Genomic DNA, 27336 nt, shown 5'->3' on the forward strand with positions numbered 1-27336 from the left:
TGGTTTAAAGTTATTTTGGAATTAAGAAAATATTTTTTTACTTCGAAATATCCGTCATAATTTGGATTTGTAAACTGGCATTTGTTTGTACGTGAATAGTTTTATTTATATACCGGAAAAATAGAATGAAAATTCGATAAATGAGATCTGTATCCTAATTTTAATTTTATAGATCCTAGATTTAAAGCCAGATAGGTCGCAAAAAAATTCCTTATCTTAAAGAAATCGTATCTTTGGCTCGGAATCAATACCAAAATCCTTAAAGGAAAGTCAAAATCTTTGGATCCAAGTAAACTTTTTTTGAGTGTACAATCAATAATAGATACAATCTAAAAATAAGGTTTTAATTATGAGCGAAACAATTTGCATTTCGAAATTTTAATTATAACCATATAGCTATCAGATTCACTTAAAATTTATTTTTCATTATATTCTTAAAAATTATATTCTCTATTTTTTATTGTTATTGTTTCTTTTTTTACATCATATACAAAGTTAAATACAATAAAAAAATATTCGATGATAGTAATAATCTATTAGTACATTCCATGGGATTTTTTGGATAAATTACTATATATTTTCTATGGCAAGCAGTATATGCCTCGATACAAATATAATTCATTTTTTTGTTGTGATATTTAAAACATTATTCTAACAATAACTTAAATATAAATATATATATAAATTGTTTTCATATAAGCCCGCATTTATTCCAGGTTATATTTTAATCAAACCAAAATAACTTCTATTATTGCCATCCTCCAGATGCGATTTACGATCAGCATGAAAATCTCGAATGTGTATATGCTCGTCTCGTTTCAGATATATTAAACCGCTGGTGTGACAAGTATTTATGAAGCTATTGTTATTGGTGTTGATATGACTTAAGCATTGTAGAAAAGGTTTATGACCATGGAATATTATAAAACCATTTTGAGAATAATGATTATTATAACAGACTTGGGCATATACATAGTAAAGGCCTGGTTCGCGTACAATTAAAGCTCCATTTTCTATATGGAAAAAGGAGTCTAAGGAATCACGTTCATTTGTCCAACTAGGTCTGCCGATATAGATATCTCCATTGTAGGCTAAAAAATAACAAAGCAACAATTAAAACAGCAATAAATATAAAAATGTTAAATATTAAAAATTAAAGGTTGGTAGTATGTTTGGTTTTCGAGTTTACATCTACAAACGAAAAATAATTCATTCCTCCGAAATGAAATGTTAGACAAACGAAGTTTTCTTTTCCTGTTAAAGTAGTCACATTAAAGGAAAATAAATATTTTTTTTTGTAAAAATAACCGCGAAAATAAAATTGTTTTCAACACGAAAACCGATTATCGTACCGGTCATTCTCTTACTCTCGGTTATAAGATAGGTTTGAAAACTATGTCAGTTTTCCCCTTTTAAAAATGTTGCTTAACAGGTTGGCTGATAAGTCCCCGGTCTAACAAAGAAAAACACATTTTTTTGTCAAAATTCGTTTTTATTATTCAACATAGTTCCCTTCAACCTCCCTTCAAGGGCGATACAACGATTTTTGATACCATTTTGGTAGTACTCCTTCGGTTTTGCCTCAAAATAGGCCTCAGTTTCTGCGATCACCTCTTCATTGCAGCCAAATTTTCTCCTTGCGAGCATCCTTTTGAGGTCTGAGAACAAGAAAAAGTCGGTGGGGCCAGATCTGGAGAATACGGTGGGTGGGAAAGCAATTCGAAGCCCAATTCATGAATTTTTGCCATCGTTCTCAATGACTTGTGGCACGGTGCGTTGTCTTGGTGGAACAACACTTTTTTCTTCTTCATATGGGACCGTTTTGCTGCGATTTCGACCTTCAAACGCTCCAATAACGTCATATAATAGTCACTATTGATGGTTTTTCCCTTCTCAAGATAATCGATAAAAATTATTCCATGCGCATCCCAAAAAACAGAGGCCATTACTTTGCCAGCGGATTTTTGAGTCTTTCCACGCTTCGGAGACGGTTCACCGGTAGCTGTCCACTCAGCCGACTGTCGATTGGACTCAGGAGTGTAGTGATGGAGCCATGTTTCATCCATTGTCACATATCGACGGAAAAACTCGGGTGTATTACGAGTTGAAAGCTGCAAACACCGCTCAGAATCATCAACACGTTGTTGTTCCGCATATCCAAATATTGATGAATGATATGACCAACACGTTCCTTTGATATCTTTCAGGCCTCTGCTATCTCGATCAACTTCATTTTACGGTCATTCAAAATCATTTTGTGGATTTTTTGATGTTTTCGTCGGTAACCACCTATTTCGGGCGTCCACTGCGTTCACCGTCCTCCGTGCTCATTTCACCACGCTTGAATTTTGCATACCAATCAATTATTGTTGATTTCCCTGGGGCAGAGTCCGGAAAGTCATTATCAAGCTAAGTTTTTGCTTCCATCGTATTTTTTCCCCTTCAGAAAACATTATTTTATGAAAACACGAAATTCCTTTTTTTCCATTTTTTTCACAATAACAAAAGTTGCTTCACAAAAGACGCTCTATCTCACAAACTAATTGACTTACACACGTCAAATTTCGACACGAATTATTTGAAGGTTGGTACTATATAAAAATAATATGCATTTAATACTAGCGACGCCATCTATGTGTCAGACCGGGGACTTATCAGCCAACCTGTTACATAGAAAAAATTATTGTTTGTCTTCAATCACAAAATTAATTGATCCAATTAATTTTTAATTAAAATATCTTCAATCACAGAAATGATAGTATTAATCACCAAAATGGATTAAAATATTAATGTTTCCAATTAAAAAATTAATTGATACAATTAATTGTTGTGATTGACTTTTGTTTCAATTAAAAAATTTGTTGAACCAATTAATTTTTTAATTGAATATTTTCTAAAATTCAATTAAATTTTTAATTGAAAAAATGTGGTAATATTTTTTTCTTTGTATTAATCGATTAAATTCTAATTAGAAATTAAGAAAACAACCCTTAATATATGGATATAAGAAATATAATATCTGATGTCCAATACTTCCACATCTGTGACGTATATTAATAATTCCCCAATTTGTTTGTTATACTTACAGTTGATTCGTAGAGGTGAATGATGGTGAGATATTTTGTGAGTTAGATGGAAGTGAACAGCTGGTTTGGAAATTTCAACTTCATTCATGGCTCTCTCTTGTGATTGTAAGGTTAAGGTTTTTGCTGAAATGGTAGAGTAACCTAAAAATTATTAGAATTATTAAATATCGGAAATTGGTATAGTGAAAGTTGATAAATTCCCACTGCACGAATTATTTAAAATAAATTAGTCATATATTTTTCTTTGAAATATGATTTGAAAAATTTACTTTTTGTTCGGACTACAATTCATGCTTCGCCATCGACAATTGATTAATAGCCTTTAGTGTATACCTGGCGGGGTAGATGATTCTTTGTGGGTCTTATATGCTAAGTTCTTATGAAAATAACATACGAGAATTGTTTTTCCCAAACTGAACCATTATTTCTTTCATGTAATTTCCATAAGACCCAAAATGAATCATCTCCTCTCGCCAGATCTATACCAAATGCTATGGAAACTCGAATTAGCCAACGATGCAATTTCTTTTCAATAACTTAATAGTATCAATTCATTCATTGAGCTTAACATGGAATCGAGCAGCACTCAGTGATAAGAGAGAAGTTCGCCACTGTGGTATCACAATGGTCTGAATAGTCTAAGTGAGCCTGATACATCGGGCTGCCACATAACCTAACCTATCAATTCCCTTCATCTTCTTGGCCAATAAGCTCGAATAAATAATATAATTCTATCATTTATACACCAAATAACATAAATAACAAAAAATGGGAAAATCATTTATGATGCGGTTAACAAGCAGATGGACAGACGATCTAGAAAGATCAAATTAAAAGATATTTCTCTTACGATCACTATATATATGAAGTGGGCTGTAGGCTAAATATGTTTTTATACCCACCACCATAGAATGGTCTAATAATTATGTCATTTCGTTTGTAACACATCGAAATATCGATTTCCGACTATATAAAGTATATATATTCTTGATCAGGGAGAAATTCTAAGACGATATAAGCATGTCCGTCTGTCTGTTGTAATCACGCTACAGCCTTTAATAATGGCGCTATCGTCTTGAAATTTGGCACAGATTCGTTTTTTGTTTGCAGGCAGGTCAAGTTCGAAGATGGGCTATATTGGTCCAAGTTTTGATATAATCCCCATATAAACCGATTTACCGATTTGGGGTCTTGGGCTTATAAACCGTAGTTTTTATCCAATTTGCCTGAATTTGAAAATCTAGAGGTATTTTAGGACCATAAAGAGGTGTGTCGAAATGGTCCGTATTGGTCCATGTTTTGGTATAGCCCCCATATAGATATCCCGATTTTGCTTCTTGGGCTACTAGAAACTATATTTACTATCCGATTTGCCTGAAATTGGAAATTTAGAAGTATTTTGGGACCATAAAGAGGTGTGTCAAAAATGGTCCGTATCGGTCCATGGTTTGGTATAGCCCCCATATAGACCGATCTCCCGATTTTGCTTCTTGGGCGTCTAGAAACTGTATTTGCCTGAAATTGAAAATCTGGAGGTATTTTAGGACCATAAAGAGGTGTGTCGCCATATAGGCCGATGACCCTGATATATCGGGCTGCCACCCAACCTAACCTAACCTTCTATAAAAAAAAATGTTGACAGAATTTTCTATAGAAATAAAATGTTGACCAAATTTTCTCTAGAAATAAAATTTTGACAGAATTTTCTATAGAAATAAAATGTTGACAGAATTTTCTCTAGAAATAAAATTTTGAAAAAATTTTCACTAGAAACAAAATTTTGACAAAATTTTTTATAGAAATAACATTTTGACTAAATTTTCTCTAGAAATAAAATTTTGACCAAATTTTCTATAGAAATAAAATTTTAACAAAATTTTCTATAGAAATAATATTTTGACCAAATTTTTTATAGAAATAAAATGTATTACCCGATTTGCCTAAAATTGGAAATCTAGAGGTATTTGGGGACCCCAAATATGTGTGCCGAAATTGAGGTGTATCGGTTCATTTTTTGGTATGACCCCCATAGAGAAGGATCTCTCGATTTTACTTCTTGGGCGTCTAGAGACTATATTTTCTATTTGCTTAAAATTGAAAATCTAGAGGTATTTTAAGATCACAAATAGGTGTGTTGCAAATGGTGCCTATTGGTCCATATTTTGGTATAGCCCCCATATAGACCGATATCCCGACTTTATTTCTTGGGTTTCTAGAATCCGTAGTTTTTATCCAATTTGCCGAAAATTAGAAATATCTTAGGACCATAAAGAGGTGTGTAGAAAATGGTCCGTATCGATCCATGTTTTGGTATAGCCCCCAATTATATACCTAACTCCCGAATTTATTTCTAGGACTTCTGGAATCCGGCTGACCACAAATAGGCCAGCCGAATATGGTGTGTGTCGACCCATGTTTTACTATAGCCTCCACATAGACCGATCTCCAGATTTAACTCCTTGGGCTTCTAAAAACAGTAGTTTTTATCCGATTTGCACAAAAATGTACATATACTGGAATTTTAGACCCTCAAAAATCTGTATCGCATTTATTTTTACCGGTCCATTTGGCAAGGCATCGATATAGACCGATTTAACTTCTTGAGGTATACCCAAAGAAAAAATATTTTCCTCCGGAATGAAATTTTAGACAAACGAAATTCCGTAGAAAATATTTTCGTTTAGAACAAACTAATCGGAATTTTTGATAAGCTATTCAACGATTGTCTCTAAAATTTGTGTCAAAAGAAAACTTTGCTTGTCTAAAATTTCGTTCCTCTGAGAAGAAAACACTTCTTTCAGGGTATAGCAGGAGCACTGACCATGAAAATCGCTTGGAACTGAAAGTAAAATTTCCAGATTTTACTCATCGTATTCATTTAAATAATGGCGGAAAAATCTACAGATTTAAGATTTCAAATAAAGGCGTTATTTCATCATATACACACCCAAAAAAAAGGGGCTCTAATGCCAGCTGAACTTTATTTTAGTTCATGAAGATTAGTTGATTTTAGTTAAATTTTGCACAATATGAGTAAATGTTCCTTATTTGAATAATTTTTTGCTAACTTTAATGACGTGAACTAAAAATAAGAAAAAAAGTTGTATACAAATATATTGCACAATTTTACTAAAAAATAAAATAGTTCATATTTTCCTAAAATGGCAGAAGTTTGCTTGAATTGAGTTCATAAGTCTCTCAAATGAGTAAATTTTACTAAAATTATACCTGTCTCGAACTTCGTACAGCGCTAAAGATATTTTACCAATTTTTAAACCCAATTTTTTCTTCCAACATATGAAATTTTCTTAAACAACAGAAAAAAATTAATTATTTTTAAAAAATTTTCTTCAGTTTGACAAAAAGTATTAACTTATTTATAACATGTTGCAATTAGAAAACTATTTTAGTTAAAATTTTCTTCCACGGTGGGGTCACTTTTTTTTGGGTGCACGATATGTTTATGATTTCTCTAAAACTCAAACAAAATTGGTTCTCATAAATCCAGAATCTGATCTAGTCTTCATAGGTACACGGATGAAAAAGACTGTTTTTCATATGTTTGGCTATAAACATTATATGTTTGGAACACAAATTTTTAAACACAATATTTTTGAGTGCAAGCATATAATGTTCATAAACTAGCATAACATGTTTGGGACATATATGTTAATATGTTAGAACATATTATGTTTGGGACATAAAATGTTTGTAAATATAATATGCTTGGATGCAAACATATATTAATTTAGAAATAGTCTATAAACATATATGTGTTTAGTAGCTTGGAGCGCTAGTTAACAGGGAGCGATATTGAATTAAGTTGGTGGTTGTTGCTTGTTATTACAAAATTTACATTTTATTTTTCCTTGGGCAATTGATCAGCTACTTCTTTGATCCTTACAAACTGTGTGGTCCGCTGTTCGAATCCCCGTCCGGCAAAAGGTAAAATTAAAATAAAAAAAATTGAATAATTTCTTCTACAATGTTTGTATTACAGAAAAAGGTGCTAAGAACTAAAAAATCTCGTGGAAGTGAGAAAGATGTGGGGGAATGAATATACAATTAGGCAGAAACAAAATTTTGAGCATTCAGGTCGAAAACCTATGTTGTTAGCACCTATATTACCTGTTTATTTTCATAATTCATTATGATTGTAAATATATAAAGAAATAAATAAAATTTTGAGCACAATATTGTTTGGAAGAATTTTTTTAAGCATATATTTTTGGGTGCAAAATGCTTCCAAACATATTATATGTTCACATAATAACATATTGTTTTTTGGAAGACAACATTATTGAATTTGGATGCAAAAATACAAAATGTTTGGAACTTAGACTACCCAAACATATATTGTTTAGACCAATATGCTTTCAAACATATTATATATTGGAAGAGATCAAACATATAAATGTTTGGGCAATACCCAAAAATGTATATGCTTGAAGCAAAATATGTTTGGGAGTATATGTTACAGAAGCGATTTTTTGTGAGGGTGTAGAATCTTTAAATTTTTTTCTTCGGAAAGCATACTGGTTGAACTGCTTCGGAAAGCATACTGGTTGAATTCGCTTGGAAGAAGATTTGTCATCAAACCCCCTAAAATGCTATATATTATCAAGTAACCCGCTACGACGAAGAGTTTTCAAAGTAAACTATTATATTTGATTCATGGTGGTGGGTATTTAAGATTCGTCCCGGCCGAACTTGCGGCTGTATATACTTGTTTAGTATTAGTCTTGTGTCGTTCTGGAACGAACTAGTTCCAATGAACGGTTCACTAAAAGGAACGATTGTCACTAGTTCCATCTCTTTCGTCCTCATCGTTCCTTTTGTCATTTAGTTTTATGTTCAACTTACGCTCCATAGTTCCGCGGATCGCAATTTGATTTTTTGACTTTTGTTTGAGCTATATGACAATTTATTCATTTTGGCGCGTATGTATATTAAATCATTGATTGTTATGCTGCTATTCAATAGAATCATTAGTTCCATTTCAGGCTCTTCACAATACACAAAAAAATCTTAATTTCTTGCAATGAGTTTAGTTACTTCTTTAAATTTTCCATTCATTTTTTTTTCTTCCTATATTTCTATAAACTATTTTAAGTAATTTTACTCAATTTTTAATATTTTTTTGTATCTTTCATTTGGCCACGAACTTCTGCCTTTAGTAGATGACAGTGATGACAAATATAAAAAGCTGGAAGGAAAAGGAACGATGGAACGATTTGAAGGAACTAGTTCCTTTGTACAAAAGGAACGACGAGTCCGAATCACTATGGTGAACGATTTTGCCCAAGACTATTTAGTATATTTTTACATGGACCCCGACTACATGTCGAATTGTAAAAGTTTTTTCTCATACATACAAAAGGTAGAAGGAGGAAATTCCATTTATTGCAATTGTTTGCATTAGTTTTGAAAACTTACCACTCTTTACCAAAGGAAACTTTCGTCTTCTAGAATTATAAAGGCGCATTGGGCTGCGACGTTTGTCAGCATTGTCTGCCGCTACAAATGTGGTAGAAGTGCGCAAAGATCTGTGATAACAAATAAAAAACAAAAATTCAATGCCTTTCTATACACAAAGTTTCTGAAAACATACCGTATCCCGGGAGAGCGAGTAACTTCCTCTGCACCTTCATCTGTAACCGTATCTTCATTGATTGTTGTAATAGATCGAATTTTCCTTTCCCTTTAAGAAAATGAATATGGTCTTATTCGAAAAGTATATTGTACATTTTGGAATATGGTATTTACCCTGGTTGAACTTTTTTCGTTGAATCAACAAATTTTTCAAAATCATCATATAAATCATCATCCTCTTCAATATTGATATCATCGTCATCCGTATCGTCGTCGTCATCTGTTTCCTCATAATCATAGAATTTCTTTATCATTTCTTCATATGTATAATCATCGTCTGTTTCATCCTCGTCTTCAGCATCATCGTCGTCATTTTCCTCTCCACTGTTACTTTCATCCTCTTCGGGAACCATGTCCATATCATCAATTAAAGCATTGTTGTTCTATTAATGAAAGTTCAAACAAAACCACACACAAAAATGTAAATACCGAAACAATATGATGAGATCAATTAATATTTATATAGCTTTGCAACTATTCCAAATGGATTTCAATTCATTAGTTTCAGATGTTTCAAATGAATGAAATGATTTTGATAAATTCATTCTTCAGATAAATTTGAATAAAATGCGCATTTCCTTATTGTATTTAATGGGATCATTGTATTTAGCTAATGTTGTTTTTTTTAATTTGTTGCAATATATATAGCGGTTGGAATTAATCGTGATAAAATGAATGTTTTCTTATAACTGTGATAAGAATTCGCTATTTTCAGATGCTCATAAGTCGATTCTTTGTTTCTTTGCTGTAAATTGAAATAAATGTATTTATTATATGTAATATCTGACTATTTCTAACTATACATCTTAAAAATTTATTTACTGAAGCCATAAGGTTTGTCTACAGGATTGCACTTTTAGTTGGCATACATTCACATCTTGACAAACCATGTACCCATCAAATGGAAAGAATTTCATCACAGTGCTCAAGAAATCAAACTTGAAAAAGTATTTAGAATCAAATCAGGATGTTGTTTTCTACCTTGTTTTAATGAATTCATTTTTTCCTAATTTTTTAATATAAATTTTAAAACCTATAATAAACATTAAAGGACTAGCTATACACTTAGACCATGTTGGTTAATTGTGTTTTCCCCATCAGGAGTAATCCTATAATTGAACATTTCTTTCCATCGAGCTAGCATTCCAGACGCATAAAAGAGAGGCATACCCGCCTTGCATACAAAAACGTCATGGGTTCAATCCCAAAATGTTTTCAGTCATTGAGCTAAATACAGAATCAGGCAGTACTCATTAATACCACTTGTGGTTCCAGAATGGACTTAATAGTCAAACTCCCATTTTCATGAAGCTTCATTAGCGCTACGTTAGCTACAGAACTTTTAAAGCGTACTATGCAAATATCTGTCATCTTGCCTATATATCCCATGTCAGTTAGGAACTTACGGGTTTTCAGTTAAAGTTAACCAATTTACTTTCTGTTAACTGGCAGTTAAAGACTAACGGAGCTACACGAAAATGGTCGTAAGTAATGTTAAGAAAACGGGCTGCCCTATACCTATCCTAACCACCCCTTTGCAAAAAAAAAATGGAAGTATTATAGAAAATCAGAATCGCCTATGGATGGCAAGCGTATCGAAACATAAATCGTTATAATGATACCGGTACCATTGACATACGACATGGTGGTGATCCATAAAAACACAGCAACAACGCCTTAAACGGTTCATTGAGTGAAGACTTTGAAAATATTCCGTGAAAGTGGTGAATGTGAACATTATGTTCTCTGACCAGAAGAATCCCCAAAATAAGCAATTCGCAAACTCTCATTATTGTGTGTTACCTAGCCGCCCAGCTACACCCTCAAAAAAAATCGCTTCTGTAACATATACTCCCAAACATATTTTGCTTCAAGCATATACATTTTTGGGTATTGCCCAACATATGTTTGATTTCTTCCAATATATAATATGTTTGAAAGCATATTGGTCTAAACAATGTAATATGTTTGGGTAGTCTAAGTTCCAAACATTTTGTATTTTTCCATCCAAATTCAATAATGTAGCCTTCCAAAAAAACTATATGTTCTTATGTGAACATATAATATGTTTGGAAACATTTGGAACCCAAAAATATTATATGCTTAGAAGAATTTTCTCCCAAAGAAGATTGTGCTCAATTTTTTTTTCTGCCTAATTGTATATTCCCTCACATTTTTCTCACTTCCACGAGTTTTTAGCACCTTTTTCTCTAATACAAACATTTTAGAAGAAATTATTATATTTTATAATTTTACCTTTTGCCGGACGGGGATTCGAACAGCGGACCACACAGTTTGTAAGCCAGTACACTAACCACTGGCCTACGTAGCTGTTATGGTCATCAAGAGATAATTATCGTTATAAGTTATATTTATATAGCATAGCTTGCGGCGCCCACGAGCCGATGCAAACATAACATTGTTTAACAACATAACATTGTTAAACATACATTTGTTGGCAGCGTGGAGCAGTGGTTGGTCGTCCGCCTTGCGTGACAGGGGACCTGGGTTCGATCCCTGCTTCGACCAACACCATTTTTTTTTTTTTAAATATATTTTTTAACATATATTCCAGATACGTTCGGAAGTTCCCGAAAAGGTGTTCAGCATTACATACTATTACATTAAATTTTTAATACGAAATTGTAAAGTGTGTTTTATAAAAGACTTAAAGTCAGAAAAGAAAAGTGCTTGATATAAACGAAATGGATTGAGTTCAAATCAAATATTATTTTTTTATTGCAACAATAAAAATAGTGTAACAAATAAAGGTTTTTGTGTACAAGTTTATTTATTTTGGTGTGAACAATTGTTTGCTAGCATGTAACACCATTAATTTAGAAATACAAATAAATATGAATTTTTATTAACGAATAATTTTGTACTTAATTTAATTCTTAAGGCCGGTATAAATTGGCATTATCACGTTAAAATGGTTTACCCTTTTACTTTTCTTTAATAATTTTTTTAAAGAAAATAAACTTATTCAATTGTTGCTTTGGATCTTTCCCCACCATGTTATAATACAATTTACCGGAAAAAGTTGTAATGTTATTCTTGTTTTGCCGCAAAAATGAAAAATAATTTTAGCGGCAAAACTCGAACTCAATGCCCGCTCTTTTTTTCGAAAAAATCCGTTAACTCCTCTTGGACTACTCATTAATAAAGAGGAACTAATCTTTGTTTTTATAGATCTTCAAAGGTCGATACTTTCAATGAAGTCGTGTTGTCGTTATAATTAAGTGATTTGACTTAAAAATGGATATCATAACATGAAAGAACAAATATTGGACTAAGGTCAACTTGACTTTAATAATTCAGAAAAATTCTTTAAAATTAATGAAACTGTCTTTAAATTTGTTGCATTTTTGCATCTTGACTACAAGGCAAAAATCATTCAAAAATAGGATATGTTTTTCAATATTTTTTTAAGACATTTTTTACTTGAACATAGCATAATTTCTACTGGAAGTCTTGTTTTTAACGGACATTTTATAGCATATGAAAAAAAGCTGAAAAAGCGAAAAATTGAAATGTGCTTCGTAGAGTCAAGTACACAAAACCCCATTTAAAAGAGAATTGTGTCTTAAAAGCATCCTTACTTGTATTCTCCGCTTCTTTGGTTCGGAATCAATATCAAAATTGTTAAAGTGGAGACACAATCTTTGGAACCGGACATGCTTTTTGTTCAGTGTATAGTGCCCTTTCGTTAGTTTTTATGAAGATCCCTTTAATTACCTTTGTTTGAATATTTTGACTTACTCGTCCTACGTTCCGATTTGTTTTGACGAAACAAAAAAATTGTGCCCGTAATGCGAAAATGATAAACAAAACTCATGCTCTTTTTTTTTTAAATATATTTTATCTTGGCTCCGAATGAATTTTCTCTCCGAATACTCATTTTAATATTTTATGCTTAAGTACAATTCACAACATATATATGTTTACTCATAATATGTAAATTTATACTTGTTTATATTCACACATAGTATTTTTCCTATATATAATGAAATTTTCTTTGTGTATATATATTTGTAATGCGCCAATTGGTTACTTTCATTATTTTACTTCCAGCATACACTTTGTCTCTCTTTGTAAACACATATATGTTTATGGGCTATTTCTAAATTAATATATGTTTGCATCCAAGCATATTATATTTACAAACATTTTATGTCCCAAACATAATATGTTCTAACATATTAACATATATGTCCCAAACATATTATGCTAGTTTATGAACATTATATGTTTGCACTCAAAAATATTGTGTTTAAAAATTTGAGTTCCAAACATATAATGTTTATACCCAAACATATGAAAAACAGTCTTTTTCGTCCGTGTATGTCCGCCGAAGGCCGTGGACATGCCAAAATATTGGTCGAAGACATACCATCATCAAAACGTGAATGGATTCGGAAATACAGATCTACGTATCAGCTACCTTGTAATTCTAAACAATTTCGAATTACAATTATTTTTATCAATAGTTTAAACAATTTATACTATGAAAATATCGTATTTGGCAATTTCCCTTTTCAACTTATCGCTATTAACTTGAAAATTGTTGTCATCATCGTGTTGGTTATGAACGACTACTATGTGTTCATGGACAGAGCTGCAAAAATAAAATTCCTTCTGTGATAAAAATAGACAATATTTTAAAATTATCTCAGCATTTTCGTTTTGCGTATATTTGATGGATTACACGCCAAATTGTACAAATGCTTATGCTTGTCAAATATCTTTGGATAACAACGTATGTCTGATGAACACAAATACTTTCACTAGCCAAACATTGTGGACATATGCATCGTTTTCTTCGAAATTTGTCTTGGTCAGATTGTGCAATTTTCACAAAGTGAAAACAGAACATATTCCCAGAATGGATACCCTCGATGTCTTCAAATACCTTGGCCTCGGGGTCTTATTTACCTAAAGTACTAGATAGATACCTGTTCAATATTACATCCAGATATTTTGCGCAATCTAACTTTAGGAGTTTTACATAGTTTACGAGGGTTGCCTTTTGCGGGATTCGGCAAACCTATTATTGCAACAGACAGCTCTATCGTAAAACTTGACACTTTTGAGGTTATACGTACTCAAAACGTATTGACATATGAGCGCTATTTGCGTTGTTTACAGTAACATAAGAGATTCTAACCCAAAAAATTGAATTAAATTGTGAACATTTTCTTGCGATAATTTTTTGCAACTTTCGACATGGATTAACTCAACAGCAGTGAACAGACTTTAACGGAGCTCCATGAAGGACCAGTATTTATCGATGGTATGATGAATTTTGATGGAGATGAATTTCTTGAAAACCATTGATGCTGTGCGCTAACTGATATTGAAAGATCGTCCTGTGATATATTGTGAGATTGAGGCAACCTTAGGTATTAGAGGGACCAGCATACATTCAATATTCCATGAACATTTCACCGTTAAAAATAAATTATTCGCGTTGGATCCCATACAATTTGGCAATCGATCAAAACCAGGCTCGTGTCGATTGGTGGAAAGAAATACTCCAAAAATACGATTGTGGTGCTTTGAAAGACGTCTATGATATCATGAGCCGCAAAGTAAACAGCATTCGACTATTCGAACCGGTTGATGCGTTCAGAATGAATGTTTGAATGTCACTCTGATTGATGTATCTATCAGAGTGATAAGAGAGAAGTTCTCCGACAATTGGTTCAAAAGCATGCAAAAGTGTTTAGATCTTAGGTTAGGTTAGATTAGGTGGCAGCCCGGTGTATCAGGCTCACTTAGGCTATTCAGTCCATTGTGATACCACATTGGTAAACTTCTCTTTTATCACTGAGTGCTGCCCGATTCCATATTATATATTCCATATTTTTATAGTCGAGTCCGAACGGCGTTCCACATTGCAGTGAAACCACTTAGCGAAGCTTTGAAACCCTCAGAAATGTCACCAGCATTACTGAGGTGGGAAAATCCACCGCTGAAAAACTTTTTGGTGTTCGGTCGAAACAGGAATCGAACCCACGACCTTGTGTATGCAAGGCGGGCATGCTAACCATTGCACCACGGTGGCTCCCAGATCTTCATGGATTAAATTTATATTAGTTCTTTAATCCCGAAATATAAAAAGGCAGCCCTCGTTTTGAAACAAATGATTTACAGTCAGCCTTTCTTTTTTCAATGTAACTTAGTCGTTGACAATATAAAATTAATGTTCTTTTCATTTTATAACACTAACCAGATTCCTCACAACTGAAGACGGTCACCCAACTCGGTCGATGGCCTCTTGTTCTTTGTCAAATTATATAGGCATCGATGCAGAATTCTGTTTTCCTTATTACCCACCGCATTTTTCCAAATGCCGGAAATGTAAACAGGGAAAATTGTTCTCACAAATGTGCTTTCTTTTTGGTGCATAATCTTTTCGGAATTTTCACAGACCCTCTACCACCCATCCACTTGTAGACTGTGTAGCACGTCTATAGTAAATACGCGCATCATTGACCAATTCTGCTGGTATGACACATCCATCCATGCCTGAGAGTCTGCATCTACGATTACGCACATTTTACAAAGTGCATAAATCATTTTGATTTTAGAACATTTTTTATACATTTTCTTTGGCACATCTTACATGGGGATGGGGATGAGGATACATTAGGCATGATCGTCATCCAGATAAATCTCTTAGCGTGTAGTTGGCACGTGCGCCAAAAAGAACCCGCATGATCGGGCTATTATCCAAAACCATTGTATTATGCACATCAGGCATGAATCCTAATATCTTGTAATTCTAAATAATTTATTGAAAGCAACATAAATAATAACAAAGCAATATATCGACATGAAAATATGGAAAACAAATTTGTTGACCTGGCCTAATTCCACATTTTCGAGGAGTATTAGAGATGCAAAAGTCAATGGTCGATATTACGCCTTAAAAAACGAATAAGACGGAGTTGACTTTTTCTAATCTTCTAATTTTACTAATCGACTTTTGAGTTAATTCGAAATCGATTTTTGATGTGGGCCAAAACTGATTAATCGACATTCTATAGTATTAAAAATCGACATATAGTATTAAAAATTGACATCAATTACTTCCTCAGTTTTTGCATGTTGGTAAGGTCTGATAGATGTTCATCTATCTTTATACCCACCTTATACCAAATTGGAAAAACATCGGTTAAACAACATTGGTTCATTGTTGTGAAACCTCGGCGGAACGTTTGAGCGATATTTCTCCATGACCTGCCGAATACATTCGGATAATTTGCTTATTGTTTAAAGATTCGAATAACGTTTTATCAAAAAAGTTGAGTAAATAAAAAAATTAACATGAAAAAGGTTCATGGTAACAAAACACATTCGTTAAGCCCTGTATGCAGCTCTTGCGAAAATTCAAATGCATTTCTTATGGGTAGCGGAAATTGGGTCAGAACTGCCCACCTGCCTGTAATGATAAGCAAATATTTTTAACATACGGTATTGTAGGGCGTAATGACATATGTGTAATTCCACCAAAAGCTCTCAGCACCAAATAAACTTGGAGCTAAGTTAGTTCAAATAGAAATCTAGATTACTTTCACAAGGACATAGGGCAAATAGTTATCTGCAGGACTAACAAGAGCTAAATTTTAACAAAGTGGTAAATAGCAGCACAAAGAAGCAAATACATTTGCTACGTAGTAGATCTCATGAAAATTTGATGAACGGTAACCGACCATTCTTTGGTCATGATGGTAAGCCATTATTCCCAAACGCATTGTAATGCTGCGTGTATGCTCTTGGTAAGCAGTTTTTCCCCTAAAACTACTTAATCAGTTTGTGCTGGGCATTTTTTAACCTCAACTGTTTACTTAGTTACAAATATTAAAAACATCGACATTCGGGGTCGACCACGAACCATAGTGGAATGCAAAATAATAATCAAGGAATAAACAGAATTTAGGCTTAAATGCTAGGATACAAAGGGAAACGAACTTTAAGAATCTAAAACCAATAGGGCCAACGAGGCCTGAGTTGACTGAATGAACAAGAGAGACACAAAGTAGAGCAATGTGGAAGGCTATGTGAACACGGTTGCCACTCGAGCCAAAATAATCTATCAAAATTGGGGGAAAAATTTAGCAAAAAACTATCAAAGAAAAAATCTTATTTTGCAAAACTTTATTTCTATAGACAATTTTGTCAAAATTTTATTTCTGTAGAAAATTTTGTTTCTATAGAAAATTTCGTCAAAATGTTATTTTATAGAAAATTTTATCAACATTTTATTTCTACAGAAAATTTTGTAAAAAGTTTATTTCTAGAGAAAATGTTGTCAAAATTTTATTTTATAGAAAATTTTGTAAAAAATTTATTTCTATAGAACATTTTGTAAAAATTGTATTTCTATACAAAATTTTATCTGATTTTTTTTTTTCATTCGTTTTGTTTTGTTATTGTTGGTTTCTTTCTTTAATCATTGTTGTTGTTTTTGATTTCAGCTTGAAACCCTGCATTGACTAAACTATAAGTGTAGCTTAACCAACAGAGGAAAATAATGTTTGTCAAATTTATTTGGGCAAAGCCCTATAGACTGCAAGATGGTTGGATGGGCGCACGTTTCGGAATTACCACATTCCATCCAAACTATCAACCAATTATCAGAATAAATTCAGGCAGTTCACTAAACCCAAAAGTGAACCACACTTGAACCTTCCGAAAAAAGGGTTTACACGATAGCCGGCTTATGCCGAAATAAATTCGTACAAACTATAGAAAATGTGTTGACTATATTTTTATTTCCATAGAAAATTTTATTTCTATAGAAAATTTTGCAAAATTTTATTTCTACAGAAATTGTATTTCTCCTCTTTGCAAAATCTACCAAAACACAAAGAATTCAACCAATCTACCATACAGTAAAAAATCTACCATTTTTGGTAGAATTCTACCAACTGTGGCAACCGTGTATGTGAACTAAATAAGAAACAAAATAGGAAAGAAACTACAAAAGAAGTACAGAACGACATTCAGAGGACCCGTGGGAATCATGACGAGGAATAGGAGCAGTGGAATATGGTGGATAGATAAAGCTTATTGTGTGGATGAGAAGGCCTAGTACCAATATCTATGTCACTGCCCTACTTTGATATATAACAGTTGATATAGGGTAAAAAGTCTTTCAGGACCTGTGTGGAAAAGTTGATTGATTGAAATTGAGGAATTCGTTAATAACAAGTTCGTGGAATAAAAAATGGGTACGATGGAGAGAACGAGAACGCACTACAAGTCGAATAGAACCTGGATCTTCTTTTCAACCAAACCTATAATAACTGACAACTGATTTTGTTTTTCAGATATAAGGTTGACCATTCATGTTCCAAACTTTGATCGTACATATGGTCATAGGAATACAGAGTCCATGGAACAAAAAATTGGTGCGATGGAGAAACGAGTTAAAGCACTGTAATACAGTCTAGTATCTATGTTTTTTATGGAACAAAAAGATTTTGTAATCTGTCGCTAGATTGCAGATTTTCAACTATTTCAATAAACAAATGAGGAAAATTTGGTATTTTTTATTTTGGTGGATTTTATTATTCACAAGAGTATGGTCTCTGTACAAATGTAAAGAATGGCGCCAAAAACAATTCTAAGCTAATTAAACAACCAAACAACCGAGTAGTACCCCAAAATGGCACATCTCGTTCGTGGCTCTTTAATCCAAATAATGTTTACCAGCACAGTCGGTCTGGTTTCCGTTGTATTGGCAATCAAGTGTATAAGAAAATTATTTCAATCTTCTTTTTTGGGAGGTTTTCATGATTCCATATTTAAAAATATGCACATAAAAATGATCACAAATATCAAATGCGAACCCATCACAGCCATGTGATGTTTTATGTATTGTCTGACTTAAAAGAAATAAAAAAAAAAACACCAGACAATAATTCAAATTCGCGCTCTAAGTGTGTGGGGCATGGTATTTATGGGAGTGAGCGTGTTATGTTTATTGTCGCACTTAATTCAATATAATCGATTCTTACCTCATCCTCTTTCTCAAGATCAATTAAATCATCCAGATATGTGAGACCCAAACGTTTTTGCATACTTTCAATGACTCTATTCAAAGAGTCCACTTCTGTCTGTAAGTTTGATATTCGAACAGTATTCCATATCTGCAAAAAAAAATAAGAATTCAATTAGGAAGTTATGGGGGGTACTGATTTATGAGGTGCTCGGTAAAATTGAAAATTCGTGCATAAAAAAGAGGACAGAGCTAAAATCGGGTAAGCCCCTATGTTTGCCCGAATGATTTTTCACAGGGTTCCCCTCAATGTTTTCTCAAAACTCCTGATGTTTCTATACAAACTTAGCCCACAAACAAAAAACAAAAGTTTTGGAAAAGAAGATTTTTTCAATACATAGATAGAAAAAACTTCGTTGTATTAAATTAAAATATGTCATTAAAATCATAGATAACCTAACTAATAGATGGCCTGCCGCTCTCCGACCAGAAAATGTTGAAGAAGACCAAAGAAAGAGAAAATGTGCTCAAAATTAAATTTTGTATTTTCGCGGTTTTAGTCGCAATTTTTTGAATATTTAATTTGATTATATATCATCTAGTGTATCAAAAATGTTCAAATTGTGGATAAAATAGGAAAATTGTAAAAACGAATCTGCACTGAAAAAACAGTGAACCCACCAGGAAAGAAAATTTTAGTTAGTTTTAGAAAAAATATATTAATTTTAGAAAATTTTAACTAAACTGTATTAGAAACGCAGATGTCACGCCGATTTCACAAAACTAAGTAAATAATTTTCGACAAATTCAAGAAAATTTATTAGACATAATTCATTTTTTTTTTACTTGTTAAAGAAAATTTTAAAATTTGTAGTTTGCAAAAATGTCTTTAGTACCATACAAAGTTCATGATGGGCTCATTACTGGTAAAATTTACAAATTTTAAGAAATTCTGAACTATTTTGTCGGAGACCCGAATTTAGTTAATCTTTATGCTTTATTTGTGTATATTTTTTTCCTCTATTTTAGTTATTTTAACTAACGTATGCAAAAAATTATTAAAGTCATGGAAACTTTATTAAAACGTAATAACATAATTCCATGAACTAAAATATAATTAAATCAGCTTTAGTGAAATATAGGGTTCACTTTTTTTTTAGTTTAAGAGAGAATTTGTAATTCCCCGTATTTTCTTCGTTTATTCCTCATTTTGGGAACTGGCAGACTGCGTTTGACACCGATGGGTCATCTATTAGTTAGGTTATCTATGATAAAAATTGAGCCAATGAAACAAATCTGTAAATATAACGAAATGTTTCAGTATTATTACGAATGTTCTGCTGAACAACGAATCATTTCGTAGAATTAATGAACCTTTTCACTCACTGAAAAAAGTCTCATAGTTAAACCAACGCAAATTTTACCTTATTATTGCAAAAAAAAATCATTTGCTTGTGGTTAAATTTTCTTATTTATTGCCAAATTTTCCACAGCTCAAGGAAAATTTTCTTTTTTTAAGTATGTCTCAAACATTTTATGAACTAACAATGGGTATATAAACAGTACTCATAAGTTCAATATGAACTAAAGCAGAAGAAAATTTTCGTTCGATTCCCAAAAATAGAAAGAATGGACTACTGTGTAGCTAAAATGGTCATGATTTGGCGCCAATGATTTTTTTCTTTAACTTTAGTTTATTTCTTCTTCTATGAGAGAATGTAATCTCGAGAATTAAAGTTCAATAGTACACCAGGTCAATTAATTTTCCAGGTTTTAACGATGCTTTGTGGAAATCTCAAATTGTGGAAGTGTACTCCAATTTTTGCTATAAAATAGTTTTAATAAAATTTTCTTTGTGTGTATTGTAGTCTCGTTCTAAATCGGTGCTCTTTTACAATAAACAAACACGAATTTGTAGCAGACGATGCAACTATTATATCTAATCGGTTTTATTTGCTTCTAAAGATAATTTGTGAAAACTTGTCTAAAATTTCTTTCCTTAGAAAACCCTTCTTTCAGTGTAGGATTGTGTGTCATACACTGTCTTTAAACGATCTTACATAAAAAAAAATTCAATTGTTGAGCTAATCCTTAAATTAGTTTCTTTTTATTTATTTCGCTTTATAATTGTTTAAGAAAATTTTGTTATTTTGTTATTTGTGTGTACGAACTAAAATCAGGTATAAAAAATTAATGATCATACAAGGAAGTTCAATGCCAACTAAAACAAAAGAAAACTTTCTTATAAATATTCTTAAAAATGTGATTTACCGCCAATATTTTTATCCTTTACTTTTGGTTAATTTTTTCTTTTATGAGAAAGCAAATAAGGTCAGTAAAATTTAGTTACTTTAGCAACACATAATGGAAATCTTAATGAAAAGTGAATATAATTTATTTTATTTTAAAATTCTTATTCTCATCTAGGTTAGGTTAGGTTAGGTGGCAGCCTGATGTATCAGGCTCACTTAGACTATTATCCATTATGAACCACAGTGGTGAACTCCTCTCTTCACTGAGTGCTGCCCGATTCTATGTTAAGCTCAATGACAAGGCAAGGCGGGCATGCAATCGGTGGTCTGTCAATACGAGATCATGGATTTTTGTAATTTTTTTGGTAGCTGGTGGTGGTCAATCGATGTATATTGCTCCCTTTCTAGAAACCGTGGACAACCTCGAATCCACACGTTACACTATTAGAAAAACGGGTCCAATCTGGTTAAAATTGATGGCATTTCCAAGAATATATTATTTTCCCTTTATAAGCACTTCAAAACGAGTCGTTTTCGCCATAATAAAAAAACAAGTTCAAAACACAAGTTTTCCTCCAAAACACATCAATTTTAGAATATGAACCCACCTAATTTTTATACCCCGAATAACATACCCTATTCAAAATATATGTCAAAATATTGAAATAAGTTTCATAGAAAAAAATGAATAAACAAAGGCTTTTAAGAACGTGGACATGTGAAAATAACATAAAAATGTTTTCCCTTTGCGCTCGCGGTAATTATTTGGACATAGGTTGCATATATGTGAATTTCCAGTAAATGTGAATTTCTAGTTTCTATGGTAACTTTCAAACTAAAACATCTCAACCCGGTGTGAACGGTGAAATGTTTTGGAAAAACGAATAAGGAAAACGAGTTGGTGGGAACATAGCATTAGTCAGTGAGAGTAAATACTTATGGCCCTATCCTCGTATATATATAAACTTAAACTGATAACTGAAACGAGGAAGCATTAAGGCGGGATTTTTTATTGGAAAAATTTCCCTATCCCACCTAGCTATAATATTTTACTTTCAAGCCATACATCACCCACGTGTACGTACATTTGCCAGGGTTTCCCAATAATTATAGATGGCCGTCTAATCTACACTTGCAGATCGGTTAAACAGCATGCCCATTATTCTCATCGTTTTTTCCATGTATTCTTAATTTTGTATTCTGCTATTACCTGTGTGACGAATGCAGCACTCAGTGCAAAGGAATCGCATTTACAGGGGGAAATTCCCTCCATGAGTATTTTTGGTTCCTTCCATAATATATGCATTTTATTAGAGGACATATATGATGTTAGCTAGTTTGGGCAAATTTTTAATTTATGATAGAAGGTTTCAAAGTTCCTCTCTTACAACAGTAAACAGTGAATCCTCCAGGACTTAGTGCCTTTTATTTAACTCTATTTTAGTTCATGGAATTTATTACATTTCAATAAAAAATTTTTCAATTTACTAAATTTGTATTTCCCCATAATTTCTTCAAATTTGTACATTTTACCACAAATGCATCTATCGTGAACTTCGTATGTCCCTAAAGACACTTTTGCAATTTTGAAATCCATTCTTTTCCTCCGACCTACGGAATTTTCTTTAACAAATAAATAAAAACGAAAAACTTCGATTAAATTTTCTTGAATGTTTGATTTTTTTTGTTATATCGGCGTTTAGTTTTTCTTAAAATTTGTATTCACATTACTCTTAAAATATGTCGAAAAATCTCGCACGTTAAAAGTAGCCCAATCAAAAAAGAGAAAAATATTTTTTTTTAATTTTACAAACGTAAATTTTGTTCAACCAAAAATCGAACTTTGGAAAAGTTGAAATTCTATTTTCTATATTCACAGTCGAAAAAGTTTACCCTGTATGACACTAAAGCCAATTTAACTCAAATTTAGTTCATGGAATTATTATGGTTTGAGAAAATTTTCTTAAATTCAATAATTTTTTGAGTACGTTATGTTAATGAACTAAAAAAAGGTGAAAAAATATACACAAATTAAACACGGGGATTCGCAATTAATATTAGAATTTCTTAAAATTTTTAAATGTTACCCATTGGTAAAATTGGTAATGGGAAAATTTGCCCATTGTGACCTTCATATGGCACTAACGAAATTTTTGCTATTTTTAACTCCATTTTTTCCCTCAAACTATGAAATTTTCTTTAACGAGTATAAAAAAAAAATAAATGTGTCTAATCAATTTTCTTAAATTTTTCGAAAAAAAAAAATATTAATTAATTATTATTTTTGGGAACTCGGCGAGACCTCTGCGTTTATAATACAGTTTAGTTAAAATTTTATTTATTTTATTTTTGTTTTCATTGTGTAATTTGAAGCTCAAAGTGACCAATTTATATAAATAACAATGGACTACTAAATAAAATTTACTAAAAATTAATCTTAATTTTCAAAAATTAATGAAAAATTTCCTTCCTGTTTTTTGAGTGCAAAAACTCGACCTTTGGAAGCATCGATTATACAAAAATTTTAAAAGCTCAGCTTTAAAATTTTTTTATTTAAAGTTTGGCAAGGTCGAAAAATCTATAATTCAAAGTAAAATATTTTTCTTTTATTAAAAAAAAACTAAGCCTCACAATATGTCTTAGCCTATATTTGAACCTTTTTATTTTTAATCCAAAAATTGCATATATCAGTTAGTTTCAAGATTATTTCTTTAAATCAAAAAAGTTGTTCTTTAAATTATGCCTTACCTCAAAGACATACGATTTTTAAAGATTCTCGTTCTTAATAAAAACAAAAAATTAATGCAAAGATCATAAAGATTTGATTAAAATTTATTTATTTTAAAAAAGCTGTGTCCTTGATATTGTCGAAATTATAATTCAATTCAATAAAATAATCTTTCATATTTTTCTGTTTTCAGAAATGAGATCCTTATTAAGCCTTATATATTCCTAAAGCCAAGTGTTTTTATCTACACGACAATTAATTACAAGAATCGTAATCAGGGCTGCCAATTTCGCCGATTTATCAGCATTTTGACGATTTTGAGTCAAAAAGTAGCAGTTTCCGATTTTTGCCTCAAAAATTACGTTATTTACTCCGTTCAAAAATTTGGGAAAATCGAGCGAATTCGAAATCTTAACCGAATTTGATTAAATATTGCTTACTTTAAAGGTTCCTAATTACCTTGCAGTAAATAGGCTCAACACGACCCCATTGATCGAATTCGGGCGATACATATATGGGGGCCTTATCTAAATTTGATCCGATTTTTCTCCAAATTCAATAGCGCTCGTCCTTGTACCAAAAAAAAAGCACTGAAGTAAATTTCATCAAAGGAATTGGACCGGAATCCTGCGAACAATACATAGACAGACCGATCGATAAACGGACGAATACAAATAGATCGATTCAGAAAATGATTCTGAGTCGATCAGTATGTTTTATGGAGTCTAAAATCAATATTTCTTATAGGAACATTTTTGTTCGGATCAAAGTTATTACACCCTAACTACTATGTGGGTTGGGATATAAAATCTGAATGCGTTTATTGTTTTTAATGATGTTTAGAAGCTGGCATTTAGAATATGCAAATAGTTACTGGATGGCGTTCGCGTACTTTTCGGCTATACTTACTCAGAATGCGTAACCAAAACATATGTTTTATTTTAATATTATTTATATTCCCGATTTTTTCTTAAAATTTTATTGGCAGCCCTGCTCGTAATTGCTGTGCTTCAAATTCCGAAAAGTGAAGAAATTTTCAAATTTAAATTACTACCACAAATTTTCGTCAATTGAATACAAAAAAAAACAAAATTTCTATACAACTGGGACACTTCGTGTTAACTACTCTCAAAATAATAAATTTTTTGGTGTTTTTCACTAATTCACTAAGTGAATGGTTGTAAGATTTTTTTTAACTAAACTCTAATTGATAATTTGTAAAAATAAGGAACATGTTTTCACTGTATACAATAGCCCTTGATGTGCGCCGATATAATTTACAAATCCTTCAATAAATTTTAACAAAGTACGTATTTCTAAATTTTTCTAAGCGCAACTTACCGTAATGCCCAGTATTGAAGATATCAACAACACTAGAAATGCACTCCCCGCAATTGCTATTAAATAACGGCTGCTTCGATGATGAACGGAAGAAGCACTTGAATGAGAAGTTTTCACAAAGTCCACACTACCGGGGGGTGTAATAAATGGTTTAAGTGTCTCGGCGGTCATGATCACTTACAGATGATGTGCGCAATGGCAATCAAACAAAATTATTAACTCGATTAAGACACAAAACGCTTGTAGTAAGCGGAAGGGGGTGGGTGGTGGGTGTGTAAGCTGCAGCCTTGTCTTGTCACAAAAACTTTCGATCTCCTTGGCAATGTATTGCTAGCGTTCTTGTGTGAGTGCGTGTGTGTGAATGGATGCGTGCCTGTTTGTCCACTCGATTCTTAATAATTATCAAGCAAAAAGGGATATATCAATGTGCATGGTATGGTATGGTATGGTGTTATTATCGAGAAAATGCATCGAAGACACTTTGGGGAGAGTGCAAAAACAAGTTTCTTATAGTTCTCTTTCTTTTGATTTTTGCACTGATCTCTTGTGTGTTTTTGCCGACAGCGTTGTTGTATTGTGAGTTTGGTTAAATCATGAGAATATCTTTTTTTATTTTGCTGAGATTTTTGATCGAGAGATTCAAATGTGGTCGATATATACTCTTGCTAATATTTATTCGCTTTGAATTTTAAATCTCTTGTAGTTGTGAATGTTTTCCTTTTTTGTATTTTTTTTAATATTTTATTGAAATCGTAGCAACATATTTGCTGTATTGTATAGCATTTAATTAAATTTATTTATTGTTATCACCATCACTTATTTATCAATAAAGATTTTTCGTTTGCCACACATTACGGAGATTGTAGACGACAAAGAAGACGAAAGCGCAACCGTATCTTCCGCGGTGGGAAAAAGAACAACGTAGAATATTTTTGTTTAAATCCACTGAATATGAGATTTCTTTTGCCGCCGTATTGCCCCCGTTAATTTGATTGTCGATTTCGAGATGTGATGTCCGTTCGTTGTTATGGCCCGCACGCGACTGAAATGTATTTCCTTGCGTCTTTTTTGTTTTAAACGATCAAGAGTAATCAGAGTGTGGAGACTCGGTAATACTCATTGTTGACACAGCCAGCCAGTCAGCCAACCACTAATGATGACCACTGTCCAACAGTAGCGGGGTAGAATTGTTGTGCTTGTCGCCGTTGGGAAAAGAACACTTTTCCTCCACTCACTGAATTGTCGTTGTAGAGAAAAGGAATCTCAAAATTCTTTTGCGCTACACACACACACAAGCGTCCACTAAGCCAGAGAATGGCAAGCAAGTACAATTTTTGCCTGTAGATCTCATGCCTTTGTGCCGAATAACAGAAGTCAGGCTTAATGAAACGTGGCCAAGTCAGTAAGGCCTTGGGCAATAACACAACACTCAAAGCATAAAATGATATGATTTTAGTTTTATTAGATATTTGACACATTTTCAGGACATAAATATTAGAGATGTGCACGTGAAGACAATTGCGTGATAAAACAAATGAGGTACGTCATTGGATGAGCCAATTTCCATAATTAGAATTTGTGTTGTTCCAGAGAATTTTCGTGAATTTTTTGAGTCACCAGAGTTTTCGTGAGTGAGGAAAAGTCCTTAGCACAAATGATGTGCACTATTTTTACTTTTTGTAAAAATGTTATTTTTGGAATAATTTTTGCCGCAAACATTGTGTTTTCTCGCCAAACAAAAAATGTTGCCGAAATCAGATACATAGAAAATAACATGGTTGCGGCAAACATGTTACATGTTCACCGTCCAAAAATAATATTTTGCTCTGTGAGGTGATCATATTCCTTCTCTGGTTGCAGTTTCTCCATTCCAACAGGGTGCGGGCCTCTCCAAATCAGCAAATTGTTTTCTTGCATAAACGCTTCCGTAAATGTTTGAACACATTCGTGGTGACTTTTGACAGGCGAGTTGAGCGGTGAATTAAAACCTTTTTATTAATATAGGTTTCAAGCTAAAAGTAAAACAGCATGATCAATAGTTAAAATATTTTTAAGTGTTGAAACGTTTTTTTCCTTATTAAAATGATATGGTCACCGTCTAAAACTTTGTGATCTTGGTAAAACTATTATTATTATTTTTTTTTTTTCAAAAGAAAAGAAAAAAACTTTTTCAATTAGCGACGAAGTTTTGATTGAATCTATATCTAAAAAATTAAAAAATCATGGAAAAAATGGCAAAATAAACATTTTTATCACATTTGAGCCGGT

General features: G+C 32.4%; 1 protein-coding gene across 2 annotated transcripts; it reads right to left on the minus strand.

Moving 5' to 3' along the window:
* Positions 1-278: 278 nt before the first annotated feature.
* Positions 279-26255, minus strand: egr (TNF superfamily member 12 eiger). Of its 2 annotated transcripts, none has more exons than XM_075313151.1 (7): positions 25069-26255; positions 18767-18898; positions 8853-9121; positions 8698-8787; positions 8523-8632; positions 3087-3209; positions 279-1091 (listed from the first exon to the last, which is right to left on the minus strand). In XM_075313151.1, exons 1-7 carry the CDS (start codon positions 25237-25239, stop codon positions 718-720), a joined length of 1269 nt encoding a protein of 422 aa, XP_075169266.1. In that variant the 5' UTR covers positions 25240-26255; the 3' UTR covers positions 279-717. The 2 variants fall into 2 exon arrangements, with proteins under 2 accessions (XP_075169266.1, XP_075169265.1); XM_075313150.1 differs by having other exon boundaries at positions 3087-3227.
* Between the last annotated feature and the right edge of the window lie 1081 nt (positions 26256-27336).

Source organism: Haematobia irritans, chromosome 5 (assembly GCF_050003625.1).
Source record: "Haematobia irritans isolate KBUSLIRL chromosome 5, ASM5000362v1, whole genome shotgun sequence".
Lineage (NCBI taxonomy): Eukaryota > Metazoa > Arthropoda > Insecta > Diptera > Muscidae > Haematobia > Haematobia irritans.

Coding starts and splice junctions, on each gene's coding strand:
- egr (XM_075313150.1), bottom strand. CDS start 25,239: ATGACCGCCGAGACACTTAAACCATTTATTACACCCCCCGGTAGTGTG. Junction 3,228..8,522: donor GTTTCCTTTGGTAAAGAGTG/GTAAGTTTTCAA, acceptor AATAATTTTTAG/GTTACTCTACCATTTCAGCA. Junction 1,092..3,086: donor TTCACCTCTACGAATCAACT/GTAAGTATAACA, acceptor GTTATTTTTTAG/CCTACAATGGAGATATCTAT.